Source organism: Erinaceus europaeus, chromosome 14, assembly GCF_950295315.1.
Source record: "Erinaceus europaeus chromosome 14, mEriEur2.1, whole genome shotgun sequence".
NCBI classification, from domain to species: Eukaryota; Metazoa; Chordata; class Mammalia; order Eulipotyphla; family Erinaceidae; genus Erinaceus; species Erinaceus europaeus.
In genome coordinates, this window is record NC_080175.1 from 2,196,802 (window position 1) to 2,211,482 (window position 14,681).

At 54.9% G+C, this 14,681-nt stretch overlaps 1 protein-coding gene across 1 annotated transcript in view; it reads right to left on the reverse strand.

Annotated features, from left to right (window-relative positions):
• Positions 1–7,175: 7,175 nt before the first annotated feature.
• The window catches only part of DOCK1 (dedicator of cytokinesis 1), a 319,977-nt gene continuing 312,471 nt past the window's right edge, over positions 7,176–14,681 (reverse strand). Inside the window, exons 28-31 of the mRNA XM_060171089.1 lie at positions 13,565–13,763; positions 11,735–11,888; positions 8,801–8,943; positions 7,176–8,228 (exon numbers count right to left, since the gene is read on the reverse strand). Coding sequence (XP_060027072.1) covers positions 8,133–8,228; positions 8,801–8,943; positions 11,735–11,888; positions 13,565–13,763 — 592 coding nt within the window. The 3' untranslated portion in view covers positions 7,176–8,132. The remainder of the gene's footprint in view (positions 8,229–8,800; positions 8,944–11,734; positions 11,889–13,564; positions 13,764–14,681) is intronic.

Below are 14,681 nucleotides of genomic sequence, written 5' to 3' on the forward strand. Positions count from 1 at the left end.
TACAGAACTCTGGTGTTGGAGAGTGTGTGGAATTGTACCCCTCTTATCCTACGCTCTTGTTGATTATTATTAAATCAATAATTAAAAACAAACAGTCCAGGAAGGAAGGTTGGCTGATGACTCAGCTTTGGGTGTGTGGGGACCAGGAGACGGCAGGGGCAGTAAAAGGCTTCAAGCTCTCAGGGCCGCATACACCAGAAGGCGGAAGGCAGGCAATTAAGCTTGGAAGTTATAGATGTCCTGAAAACCTGGTGTGAATATTTGCAATTATTTTTATACACTACTTCACCATAAACCATTAACTTCCAAATAAAAACAGTAATAACGACATAAAATAAAAGAGTAACAGCTTCTGACTGTCACAGCGGCAAGTGGAATCTGGAGGCCTATCAAATGAGCACGAGAAACATTCGGACCTCCAGGGGCTCAGAGGGCACACAGGCTCGGTGCTAAGTGTGAACAGACGTGGGCCCTGGGTCAGATCAATGGGGTTTACCGTTAATGGTGTTTATAGACTTTTCTCATGTTTGGGAGCTGCTCTCTGCCCTGGTCCAGCTTTCCAATCCTAGTCTCAACTCTGACACCATCTTCCCAGACAATACTTTTAGCCCACCTGCATGTTAGCTGTTGGACTCAGGCAAAAAAATAGTAAAGTCATGGGCCCCTTGGAATAAATCCAAAATAGGTTTCTTGGCTTCTTCCAACACGAAGACCTCCAATTTCATCTGCTCTATTCTTACCTTTAGCTTTCTGCGTAGTAAACAGTTGTCCTGCTTTCTATCTTAATGCTTTCCAGCCACCAAGTTGCAGATGCTACCATGACATGACACCATCCTGACTTCCCTGGGCAGACAGCCTCACCCATGTGTCCCAGAACCTCCCCTCCCCAGAGCCCTGCCCCACTAGGGACAGACAGACACAGGCTAGGGGTGTGGATCCACCTGCCAACACCCGTGTCCAGCGGAGAAGCAATGACAGAAGCCAGAACTCCCACCTGCTGCTCCCCATAAAGATCCTGGATCCATGCTCCCAGAGGGATAAAGAACAGGGAAGCTTCCAGTGGAGGGGAGGGGTAGTGGGAACTGTGTGGGGTTGTACACCTGTTATCTTACAGTCTTGTCAATCATTATTAAATCACTAATAAAAAGAAAAAAGAAAAAGAAAGACACTGGGGCCTTTGGATGTGAAGTGACAGCTTGCTACTGCAGACTTCACCCATGTCCAGCTCTTCCCCTCAAGCTGACAGAATGATCCCAAGGCTGATGGCAAAGCCCAAAGCCAGGGAGACGCACACACACACCTGCAGAGGGGAGGGGAAGAGAGGGCGAGACAGAGACAGAGCCCTGCGGGGAAATCACTGAGAACAAACATTCCTAGCCTTCCCCTCAGCGGCTCTGAGGCGCGCCTTGGGCAAGACAGAGAGGGGCTGTGAACCAGGCTCTGACAAGACCTGGAGAGAGCAGCTGGCCGGTGACACCTTCCAGACCCCAAGGGAGGACTCTGAAGCCCCTGGGCTGATGCTGTGAGGCAAGCCTGCCGTCAGCTTCAGTTCCACCCTTGGCCTCCGTCCGCGTGAGTGAACACTGCCATTCTCCACTCACACACCTAGACCACCTCTCTCCCTCTCCCTCACCTCTCTCTTCTCCCCACATTCCTCTCTCTCTCTCTCCTTCTTCTCTTCCTCTCCATCCTCCTCCATCCCTCGCTCCAAATCCCTCACTGCTTTCCCTTCCTTTCTCCCCTCTCTTCTTCCACCTTCTCCTCTACCTCTTTCCTTCCATTTCTCCTTATCTCTCTCTCTCGTTCTGCCTTCTTTTCTCCCCTTCTCTCCCTCCCTCCTACCAGCTCTTCACTCCCCCACCCCAATGTTTGTCTCTCACGGCCCACTGGCTGGTCTGACTGTGCGTCCTCGAACGGGGGAGAGTCTCCACAGGCCCACACCTTTTATATATGTGTATATATATATTTCCCTTTTGTTGCCCTTGTTGTTTATTGTTGTCATTATCATTGTTGTTACTGATGTCGTCGTTGTTGGATAGGACAGAGAGAAATGGAGAGAGGAGGGGAAGACAGAGAGGGGAAGAGAAAGACAGACACCTGCAGACCTGCTTCACCGCCTGTGAAGCGACTCCCCTGCAGGTGGGGAGCCGGGGGCTCGAACCGGGATCCTTATGACAGTCCTTGCGCTTTGCGCCATGTGCGCTTTAACCGCTGCACTGCAGCCCAACTCCCCAGGCCCACACCTTTTCTTAGTTTATAGAAGTGACTCTATGCTCCCCTCTGTCCTTCTAGCTTCAGCTGACAAGTCGCTATACAGAGCAGGAGTCTGTGTCCATGTGCCTGAGTGAGAGGGTGGGCTACGCCAGGCCACCCACCATCCTTCCTACACCATGATCTGCTTGGGATCAGCAGGCCTGCTCCCACATGGGCTCCCGGGACCATGTCTGCAGCCGTGGCCGGCCAACTCCTCTGGCACAGGCTCACACTCCACCTAAGGGAGGCATCTCCTGGCCTCATGTGAGTCTCCTCAAGGGTCTGTGGCTGTGTCTCTGCCTCTGCTTTGGCTCCTGCTCACATCTCCTCTGTTCTCTCTCCTAAGGCAGGCCCCGGCTTCCTCTTTCTGCCCTGGTGAGAGCTCCGGCAGCTGGGAGAGGAGATGAGGGGAGCCCAGGCCGCACGGGGCAGATGGGACAGAGTCAGCCGGGGAGCAGAGTGCTTCTGCACCAAGTGTGGAGGCCTGGCAGGGCTGGAGGGCAGAACTGGGGCAGGCAGTCGGCCCCATGTCCTGGGAAAGCACCACAGCCCTGGTGCCCAGCGTCCCCTGCTGGCGGGTGTCAGCACCGCAGGCTAACAGCTGGGGCTGTCCTTCCCCCTGCCCCGAGTTGAGCCTTTCTCTGAGATCTCTCTCTCTCTTTCATAAAAAGATAGGGGGCCAGGCATAAGGGCCCAGGTTCGAGCCCCCGCTCCCCACCAGCAGGGGGGACGCTTCATAAGCAGTGAAGCAGATCTGTAGGCGTCTCTCTGTCTTTCTCCCTCTCTACCTCCCCCTCCTCTCTCAGTTTCTCTCTCATCTGTCCAACAAAATGGAAAGAATAGCCACCAGGAGCAGTGGATTCATAGTGCAGGCACCAAGCTGCAGCGATAACCCTGGAGACAAAAAAATAAATAAATAATAAATATCAAAGAAGGTTTTAAAATTATTTTTAAATTATCTTTATTTATTGGATAGAGACAGACAGAAATCAAGAGGGTAGTTGGAGACAGAGAGGGAGAGAGATGGAGAGATACCTGCAACCCTGATTCACCTTTTTTTTTTCCCCCAGAGCACTACTCAGCTCTGGTTTATAGTGGTGCAGGGGATTGTACCTGGGACCTTGGAGCCTCAGGAATGAGAGTCTATTTCACCATTTATGAAGCCTCCACCCTGCAGGTGGGGACCAGGTGCCGGGCTAGTGTGGGGGGTGCTTCTTCCTGGGCCCTGTACTCTCTGGGTTGGAGAGAACTCCACCTGAGCCAGCCTGGGCTGCTACTCACTCAGTGACTCGAGGGAGATGACTCAGGAAAAAAAAAAAACACGGCACAAGGCGATGCGATGTCTTTATTGATCAGAGAGCCAAGGCTTTTTAAAGGGCAGACCCGGAAGTGGCAAGTCGGAAACGGAAATCGCTAGGAAAGGGGCGGAGAAAGGCAAAAGCGGGCTGGAAAGGTAGGAACATCCTTAGCAACTGGTGTTAGGGTTTTCACTGGTGGCATTAATGATACCCTGCAGGCAGGGAGGGTCTTGAGGGTAGAAAGAAGAAAGACCGAAGGAATGGAATGGGTGGGGATCTTTCAGGCAAAACAGTGATTATGTAGATAGGCCACAGTATCAGGAATGCAGGGTGCTTTCTGAGGCTCCTTACAATTTCCCGACACCAGGGGCTCAAACCCCGTCTTTGTGCACTGTAACATGTGCGCTCAAGCAGGCGCGCCACCACCCGGCCCCTTCAGAGAAGGCTTTGCGTTCACTGCTGTGCACCCCCTGGTGATGGGCTGCTGCAGCTTCCAGGGCAGTTGGGGACACACCTGGATAACAGACCTCCTGGGCTGGCTGGGCTGGCTCGCAGGGACAGCAGCAAAGCCCACGCCCGGTGGCTAGGAGGGTGGGTTCTGTTCTGCTGGTCCTGCAAGAAGCCCAGCCCATCTGGGCACCCACAGCCTTGCCTCCTGCACCCTACAGGAGATGGGTGGGGGCTCACAGTCCAGGGCCTTCCGGGAGGATGGAGGTCCATCCATGTGGCCAGGGTGCCCAACCGCTGCCCACGGGGCCTCCCAGCTGACACCGTGTCAGGCAGAAGAGCCGCAAGGGCAGCGCAGTTCTAAGGGAAATTGATTCTCCTGTGGAGCTGTGGTCTGCTGAGCACATCTGGGCTCTGAGCAGACGCGGAGGGACGGGTCAGTGGGCACAGTGACCCCCGGTGGCCCTGGGCACTGCCCCCCACCAACCCGACTGTATCTCTCTGTGGGGGAAGCTGTCAGCCCACTCGAGGACACTCCCCCAAGACAAAGGCAAGTGCGGCATCTGCCTCAGGAACGACTTTCCTCCCAGGACCTGGGGACTCAGCGTTGAAGATGCTCAGAGGTGGCTTCTGTGCGGTAAGGTGGCTGGCCAGGGTGCCCCCTGCCTGTGTACTTTCCCAGTAAGGTCACCATATGACCGTTCCCGTCCCAGGAGCCCAGGACCAGCCCCTCCAGAATCGGTGTGAATCTCCAGCTGCCAAACACTCAGGGTGAACCCAGACCCTGTTAGAAGCCAGGCTCTCGTACCTGTCTGTCTCAAAGCTAGACTCTAATACTGGCTTGACTGTGACAAATGGCATTCGAGGCCGCAACACCCAGGAGGACAGACGTCTAAGCGCCACAGACATAGAAGGGACTACACAAGCTGGAAAGGAGGAAAAAAGACAGACTCACTGGGTGGGGCTAGATAGCCTAATGGTTCTGCCAAGAGGCCTAAGGCTCTCAAGTCTCAGGTTCAATCTCCTGCACCACCATAAGCCAGAGCTGAGCAGTGCTCTGATAAAAAATAAACAAACAAACTCACTTAATGACTGCCATCTTGGCAACTATCAGGCCACCCCGTCACCCAGGACCCTAGTCAGGGGATCTGGGATTCCCACACAGACATGATGGGCCTGGACCCCTAACAGCCCCTCTCTCTACCATCATTGGTCGCGTCCATCAGGAACGTCAGCACAAGCCCTCCTGGGGCCTCTCCAGGACCTGCCCTCACTGCAGAGCAGAATGGCGGGGACTCCCCACTCTCTGAAGGGAGGCCGGTCAGCCTGCTCTGCCCCTCGAGGAAGACGGGTCCTGACATGAGTGCAGCCTAGAAGGTTCCAGCGGTGACCAGGGACTGTGAGCTCCGACTGACAGGGACTCGGAGGCCACACAGGCTCCTGTGCTGACTGTGAAAAGACATGGGCCCTGGGGCAGGTGGATGGGGTAAACTGTAGGGATTTGGGGGGAGTTTGCTCCCCACGTTCACACACTATGCCCCAGACTGCAGTTCCCAGCCTCACAGGAACAGGCTGAGGGAGCCTGAGGCCTCTGCTTCCTGCAGAAGACCTGCCGGGAAAGCCTGAGGGTGCTTCTTCCCGAGCAAGTGCTGGAGCCAACCTAGGCTGCTGTGTGGAGGGGGATCAGGAACTCTTGCCGGGCTAGCTTCGCAGGAGAGAGACCCTGGGACTCTCGGAGCCGGAAGGCAATTCCCAGTGTGTTTAATCAGAAGAGCAGCTGTATTTATACTTACCAAGTAGGGCGGAAACAGGATGTGACATAGAGAGGATGGAGCGAAAAGAGAGTGCAAGCTAGTGGTGAAAAACAGGGTGTGACTGGGAGAGGGGGCAGAGCAAAAAGAGAGTGTGAACCCGTGGGGATTAAACCAGTGCCCTGCAGGTAGGGCAGTTCCTAGGTAACTGGTTATGTAAACAGACCGCAGGGATGAGCGGGGGAAGCTGGCGGACTGCCCACAGGGACCCAGCAATCCACAGGCACTTCAAAGCCGCCCCGTGGCAGGGAGCCCCCACGGAAGGGCTCCTGTGCTGAATGGGCTGTTAGGGGGACTTTAAACAGCAGACTTTGTGCTAGTGAGGAGCCCGCCTGCTCCCACACGGAGTATTTTGACCTCCCGGCTTGCCACAGCTTGTGCCAGGCGGCTCTGTAACCGCAGCTTCGCCAGCGGGAGGCTTTGCCGGGTGGCCCCACACAGAGGGTGACAAGAACCTCCTGGTCCCGCTGCAGCTGGCGTCCTGGGCTCCCACCTGCTCGCTGGGCCCACCTGGATCGCCCCTTTCTCTGCACACCCCGGCAAGAACACGGCAGCCTCTCCTGGTGGCAGGGGGAGACCAAAGCCCACTGCTGCCATGGGGGCTTTTCACACCCCTGCAGCTGTGGCCAGGGTGTCCCCTGGTGCAGTCCTTTCAGGAGATTTGAAGCTCGAGTGCCACGTGCAAGAGCCGTGCGTGCTCCCAGGAACGGCCCCCAAGCTGTGCTGTATCTGCCCGTCTCCCCATCTCTCTGTCTGAAAAAGCAGAGAAGCTAGTCATGTGTGAGGCCATAGCAATGACAGACAGACAGACGACGAACACAGGAGGGAAGCTGTTTGCACACAGAAGTGGCACCATGGGCATATTTTGTTGCGGTCGTCATTGGGGCTTCATCTCTCTGGGCTGATTTCTTCCTTCAGATCCAGACAGAGACGCAGAGAGACAGCTGCACCAGAGCCTCCCCCGCTGCAGTGGGGACTGGGTTTGAACCTGGGCAGCAGAGGGCCGGGTGGTGGAGCACCTGGTTGAGCGCGTGTATTACAATGCGCAAGGATCCGGGTTCAAGCCCCTGGCCCCCAACTGCAGGGGGAAAGCTTTACAAGTGGTGAAGCAGGGCTGCAGGTGTCTGTCTCTCTCCCTCTCTATCACCCCCTCTCTCTTGATTTCTGTCTGTCTCTATCCAGTAAATAAAGATAATAGTAATTAAAAAAAAAAGAACCTGGGCGGTGTGGAGGGCAGGCAGAGCAGCACACAGTCCCGAGAGCCCTGCCCCCAGCCCAGCATCGCTCCTTCAGGAAGCAAAGCAGGACAACACCACCGGCCGCAGCTTACACCAAAGGACCAGACACAGAGCACCCACGGCGCGAGTCCTTTTTAAATATCACTTTATTTTTTTTTCCCATTGTCAATGATTAGCGTTCGAGTCTACTGGAAGAGTAACATGATTACAGTGAATAAAAAAATATAGATGATAGAATACAATATGAGGTTATATAAAGTTAGTTTCTTTTAAAAAAAGAAAAGATTTCCTCGTCCACCCACCTTTTAGGACTTTGGAGATCTGGAAACAAAACAAGTCAATGCGACCTGTGTTTCTTAGCGTTTGCAGGCTTGAGAATCAAGAACCCAGCGGGTCAGGGGCCTCACAGCCCGTGGGGAGACCACAGACGGATCCCAGGAAGCATTGTATATACAGATTTCTGTACAGAATGAGGAGAGGAGAAAGAACGCCAGACGACTTTTTTTTCTCTCAAAGGAAAGAAGGCCGCTCTTCCCAGCGCCGTGATTCTGTCTCACTTGACCCAGTATTTTCCTAATAGTGTTTCCACGCCATAAATTAGTAACGGAGTTCAGTAGCTGAGGAAGGTCCCGTTTTAAATTAGATAGAAGGAGCCGGGAGCCTTTCCTGCCTGACCTGGACTCAGCCGGCAAAGCCGCACAGGCGGGTGGGTTTGGGGGAGTGAGCTGGGGGTGGCTGAGAGAGAGGAGGGAGACGGAGGGGACTCAGCAGCTAGTCTGAGGTCTCCAGGGGCCTGCCCACTCCTGAGGGGCGACCCCCGGCCAGCTGAGGGCTTGGCTGTCAGGGCATTTGGCACAAAGGGAGGAGAGTTCTAGGGCAAGATGGAGTCTCTCTCTCTCTCTCTCTCTCTCGATGGGCAGAGAGAGCCCCGTTTTGATAAACCCGTCCCCCCTCCACAGCTAGGGACAAGTCCCGTGAAGAAGGATTTGCATGGAAGGCTGATGTCACGGTGGCATGATGATGAGGTAAACCGAGGACAAGGAGGTGGGAGGCGGGGGCCGGGGGCCGACGGCTCTGCCTGGCGCTCACTGCACGATGCCCGAGTCCACGGATGTCTGCTTGCGCGTGGTCTTGGGAGGGGGCGGGGGCGGCGTCTTGCTGGGCAGTGGGGGTGGCAGGTTCTGGAAGGCACAGGAAGAGGAAGACGTCAGTCATGGCTGCCCGGGGTGGGGGGGCTTCACCCTGACCAGGGGCTGCCCTGACCAGGGGACCTGGGCTGGGGCTCTGTCACTGGGGGGTAGGCTGGTGGCCACAGGTCTATGAGTGGCCTCTGCTGACCCTCCTCTCGCAGAGACCGTCAGACACCAATGAGGTGGCTCAGTGGGTGGACGTGAGGCCCTGAGTTCAAGTCCCAGAACTCCGTGTGCCAGAGTGAGGCTCTGTTTTAACGTTCTCTGGGACATACCAGGAGTCTTACTAAGCCAGGCCTCGCGGGGAGGGGGGGCAGCAGTGGCATCACAGTCCGGCTTCCTGGGTGCAGCACCCTCACCCCCACCCAGCCATTCTTTCTGAAGAGGCTGGGAAGCTTTGGGTGAGAAACGAAACCCTGGAGACACTCCCTGTGTGTGTGTGGGGGGGGGGGGGGGCGTCTCTTGCTCTGAACTGGTAAAGGTCTCTCTACACACCAGCTCAGGAAAGGGGTGTCTGTGAGGCAGAAGGACAGGCCGACCCCGGGCCCTAGGCCCCCACTTACTCTCTGGTGAGGAGGAGGGGGCGGTGGCGTCAGGGGGCTCATCAGCTCCGGGCTGTCCAGCACATTCCCATAGTCGGCTGAGCCGCCCTTAAGAGGCAGGGGGGGCGGGACCTCGGCGCCATCCACACCGTTCAGCTCCAAGCCTGCAGAACAGGTGCACTCACAACAGGACCCAGGGCCCTGAGAGGGCCAGGGGGCACCGGGCAGCCCGAGACCCACCAACAGGGCTGCACTCGGCCCCCGCCGTCCAGGTGGGGACACAGAAGGGACCCACACCCCCAGCCCCACATGCTGGCCTGGGCGTTTGAGTCAAGGAAGAATAATTAACACCCATGATGGGCTTTGTTCCAGGTGGAAGTCTGAGGCTCCCTGGTCCCTTAAGTGGATAGATATGGGGGCCCCACTCCCACTCCCACTCCTGGCTGCCCCCCACAGCCAGCAGCTGGCCCTTGAGTGTCCTCCCGCTCCCAGCCCCATGCAGAGTGGACACATGCGGCCAAGCAGTCGTGCGCCTGGTTACACACACTTGTTACCAATTGTGCAAGGACTGGGATTTAAGCCCCTGCTCCCCACCTGCGGGGGAGAAGCTCTACAAGCGGTGAAGCAGGGCTGCAGAGGTCTCTCTGCCTCCACCCTCTCTATCCCCCTCCCCCCTCAATTTCTCTCTGTCCTGTCAAATAAAAAATACAAAAGATGCTCCAATTCACTCGTCACCAGAGACACGCAAAGCAAAACCACACTGAGAGCCGCCTCACGCCTGTGAGAAGGGGCCCCACCGGTCAAATCAGAGAAGGTCAGTGAGGAGGGGACGTGGGGAGAGAGGAATCTACCGCACTGCTGCTGGGGGTGCAGACCGGGGCAGCCACCCTGGGGAACAGGGTGGAGAATCCTTAGACAGACACACACGGAGATGCCACAGGACCCAGCAACTCCACTGCTCGGCGTTGACCCCAAAGATATCGTAACTCTGACTCCAGGGGATACATGCAGGTCCCCGCCCCCGCGCGCATCTTCATAGTGGCTTATTCACAATAGCAGAAGCCTGGCAACAACCCAAGTGCCCTTCCACAGATGACTGGGTGATAAAGTTATAGGACATACACTCAACGGAGTACTATGCAGCAACGAAAAGGGATGTCATTTGTTGTTGTGTGCCGCGGAGAAGAGAGAGAGGAGGTCCGGAGCGAAGAGAGAACACAAATCTTTATTTGCGCCGGCACTTCAGAGTTGGGTGCTAGAGAAGCAGGTTGGGCCCCGTGGAGGTAGCGAAAATGGCTGCCTCACGCAGTAACCTTTCCTGCATCTGAACACCGGAGTGAAGTGCTGGCAAGAGTGCGAGGTGCGGAAGAAGAAGGGCTTTTATAGGAGCAGCTTTTGCGAGAATGGGAAGGGGGAGGAGTAACCATAGCACTCCAGGATAGGATAATAACTCTTGTGAGAATGGGAGGGGGGAGGAGTAACCAAAGCACTCCGGATATCGCGGGGATATAGACAATGTCCTGAGGGCACAACATGGTGAAACAAGCACTCCGAGATTCGGGAACTAGCAGTAGCCTGAGGGGACAACATGGCAGATGTGACTGCATTGGCACAATTTCCCAGCATCTCCCCCTTTCCTTTTATCTAATGCCCAGGGCAATAGTGTGTAAAGTCTGTGAACTACTCAGGGTCAGTCTATGAAAAACCAGCAACGTGAAGGGAAGGAAGCTGCTGTAAAATTGGCTAAAGTGTCCAAAGGGTATACCAGCAAGTCTCATAGAAGTCTCAGTCCAAAGTAGGCGACTAGGGGGAGAAATGGCAGGGGATGAAATGCTGCATGAGGAAGGTCAGCCTCTGGAATTCTGCTTTTCTGTAGAGAGTGAGCTGGAACCACCAAAACGTGACAGGTCAAAGCAGAAGCAGGAAAGGCAGACAGGCAGTAAAAAGTTCTGTACTTGGAGTCTGTGAATCAGGTTCTTCAGATCGCGTCAGGTGACATCTAGGGTTTCGGGGGGGGTGTGCCACTGTGTCGTGCCATCTAGTGGGTGATGTCAGGGTGTGCAGGGGTCCAGATGGTTTTTTTTGGGATTTTTGTGGAAGAAACACAAACAATCTGCTTCTCGTGGTTAGCAGGGCATCTGATTTGAATGCTTTATAGAAAAAGAGGTTTGGTGTCTTAACCAACTGAGTATTGGGGGATGTATCTTTTCTATTCATTTATTATTATTATTTTATATTATTTGTCATGGTAGTCAGTGTCCTTGGGACAAAGTGGGCGGAATTGGAGAAGAGGGTGTTCAGTGAAGCAAGTCAGGAGGTGCAGGGCAGCTACAGAGCGGCTTCACTCAGTGTGGAACAGAGAACTAAGTATATGAACGTGGAAAAAAATGTCAACATGTTTCTAAAAAAACAAACAAAAAGGATGGACCATCTTTGGGAGAGGTTAGATGCTGGCTTGAATGAGTGATTGCAGCTTCCGACTGCATGTTCAGAGGGCAGTGAAGGGAAAGTCGGTGACAGCCTGGCTCTTGGCGGTCGTAGGCAGCGGGCCCTGAGAGGGTGAAGGCAGAAAGACTTTGCCCTGAGGAACCACTGGTCCGGGGGGCAGAGATGTGGAAAGCAAAGGGTAGAATTCCGGCCTCACAGAATGTTCTAGAAAAAGGATGCCGAGTGCCAAGACATCTCCGAACTCAGCGCTCAACCTCAGTCCACTGTACATTCAGCCATGTCGGCCCCCACCCCGCCCTGCCCCCGCCCCAGGTCCCATCTGACCCCCTCCCCCCCCCCCCCCCCCCCGTCCTCTGTCCCCTTTCGAGGTTCCCACCTCTGACCCTGGGAACTGGGGCAGCTGGGACGGGGCGGCCGGGAGCCCGCCAGCAGTGAGGGCAGCAGCTGGCAGCTCTGAAGCCCTGGGTGAGGGGAGCTGGCAGAAGTGGGGAGCCAGACAGCACTTACCAGACTGCAGGCTGAAGCTGAGCTTGGCCCTGGGCGTGACCGGCGGGGGCGTCTGCTGGGTGGACGGTGAGGACGGGGACACGGAGAAGCGCCTCTCACTGCCCATGGTGTTGACCACCTGGCTCTTGGGTCTCTGCGGCCGTAGGGGACTTATCTGCGGGAGGACAGAAAGAACCGTGGAGGCGACCTAGTCTGGAAGCGGGGTCTTTGCAGGCGAGGGGTGGGGTGGCTCTGCCCCGGCCGGCGTGAGCGTCGCCAGGACTCCTGAGTGAGAGACGGGGTGAGGAGACGCCCGCAGGAGTCGGGTCCCTGTGATGCCCACCTGGAACCCCTACGAGGCCCCAAAGCGCTGAGTGTGGAGAAGTGTGGAGAAGGGGGAGCTCGGGACAGACTCGCCTGACCTGCCCATGAAGGCAGAGGTGGGCTCTCACCTGTGCCCCCCACCTGCCTTTCCCCTAAGCCCACCCCCTCCCTGCAGTCTCTCTGGGAAGAGGCACACAACTGCATGCAAATGACATGTGATTCTGCCACACAAATGACATGTGATTCCGCCACACATATGACATGCGATTCCGCCACACAAATGACATGCGATTCCGCCACACAAATGACATGCGATTCCGCCACACAAATGACATGCGATTACACCACACATATGACATGTGATTCCACCACACAAATGACATGTGGCCTGTTTCTGTCACACAGAACCCATGCTATAGGAGTGTTATATAGAATATTAAATATATGATGTCATTTTTCATTTTTTAAAAAGAATTTCATTATTTATTCATGAGAGAGAGAGGAGAGAGAGAAAGAACCAGACATCACTCTGGTCCATGTGCTGCCGGGGATCGAACTCAGGACCTCATGCTTGAGAATCCGATGCTTTATTCACTGTGCCACCTCCCAGACCACTCATCTTTCTTTTTTTTTTTATTGGGTAGGACAGAGAGAAATTGAGACGGGAGGGGGAGAAAGAGAGGGAGAGAGACAGACACCTGCAGCCCTGCTTCCCTGCTTGTGAAGTGAACCCCCACCCCCCACCGGGGGCTTGAACCGGGCCCTTGCGCTTAGGACTATGTGTGCTGAACCAGGTGTGCCGCTGCCCAGACCCTCACATACACACATGTCTACACGCACTCTGGGGAACACGTAAATGTCCAAAATTTACATGTGAGGGGCCAGGGGTTGGCGCAGTGGGTTAAGCGCACATAGTCCTAAGCACAAGACCCGCGCAAAGATCCTGGTTCCGAGCCCCTGGCTCCCCCGCCTGCAGAGAGGTTGGAGCCCCAGCAATAACCATGAAGACAGAAAAGGAGAAAATGTCCATGCCCTATGTGAGGTGTGTTTCCAACCACAAGTATGGACACATGTTTATGTAAAACAAAGTTTGTTTTCTAAGATGTGTTTATTCTGGCTAGGCAGTGGCGCACCTGGGTGAGCGCACAAGTTACAGTGCACAAGGACCCAGGAGGAAAGCTTCACAAGTGGTGAAGCAGGGCTGCAGGTGTCTCTCTGTCTCCCCCTTCCCTCTCAATTTCTGACTGACTCTATCCAATAAGTAAATAAAGATAATAAAAAAACATCTGGGGAGGCAGGCGCTAGCGCAGCGGGTTAAACGCATGTGGCGCAAAGCACAAGGACCCGCGAGAAGATCCACGTTCCAGCCTCCACTCCCGCCCGGACCCTGCCGACAAAGGGCCTGGTTGGCCAAGGTCGGCATGAAGCCCAGTGGGCGCACCCCCTGATCCCCCCCAGGTCGAGTGGGCTGGATGCGGGGTGCAGGCAGGTCCCAGGGGCAGCGCCCTGTCCCACCCCCCAAATTACCGTTTCTGACAGGATCACGGCTTCTGACTGCTGCAGGGTGGCGTCAGCCGGCTTGAGCTCCTTGTCGAATGTCTCCTGGTGCCTGCTGTTCCTCTTCTCTTTCTTCTTGTCCTTCTTCTCCTTCTCCGCGTCGTCCTTGTCCAGCTTGTCCTGGGAGCGGGAGTGCGTCTTCTTCGGCAGCAGAGGTTCCAGGGCAAACCTGGGGGGGGGGGGTCAGGAGGTGGCCCAGGCGGGAAGCTCCCCCCCCACCCACAGACACCTGGGAAGTCTCTCCCTGGGAGCCCAGAGCCCGCTGGAATCTGAGGCCCTGGGGAACTTAAAAAACAAAGATCTATTTATTTCTATTTTGTTTTTAATTGGGAGGGATTAATGGCTTACAGTCTATACAATTGTTGGGACATATATAACTTTTTCTGTTTTCTTTTTTCAATTTTTTTTAATTTTTACATATTTATTAGAGGCAGTCAGAAGTTGAGAAAGAAGCAGGTGATGAAAAGAGAGACAGACTGGGAGTATGGATCCACCTGTCAACACCTGTGTTCAGTGGGGAAGTAATTCCAGAAGCCAGACCTTCCACCTTCTGCGTCCCACAGTGACTCTGGGTCCATGCTCCCAGAGGGATAAAGAATAGGAAAGCTGTCAGGGGAGTCGGGCGGTAGCGCAGCAGGTTAAGCACAGGTGGCCCAAAGTGCAAGGACTGGTATTAAGGATCCCGGTTCGAGCCCCCGGCTCCCCACCTGCAGGGGAGTCGCCTCACAGGCGGTGAAGCAGGTCTGCAGGTGTCTGTCTTTCTCTCCCCCTCTCTGTCTTCCCGTCCTCTCTCCATTTCTCTCTGTCCTATCCAACGAAAATATCAAGAACAACAACAATAAGAACTACAACAATAAAACAAGGGCAGCAAAAGGGAATAAGTAAATAAATGTTTTTTGAACTTTTTTTTTAAATTTATTTTATTTATTTATTCCCTTTTGTTGCCCTTGTTGTTCTATTGTTGTAGTTATTATTGTTGTTGTCGTTGTTGGATAGGACAGAGAGAAATGGAGAGAGGAGGGGAAGACAGAGAGGGGGAGAGAAAGACAGACACCTGCAGACCTGCTTCACCGCCTGTGAAGCGACT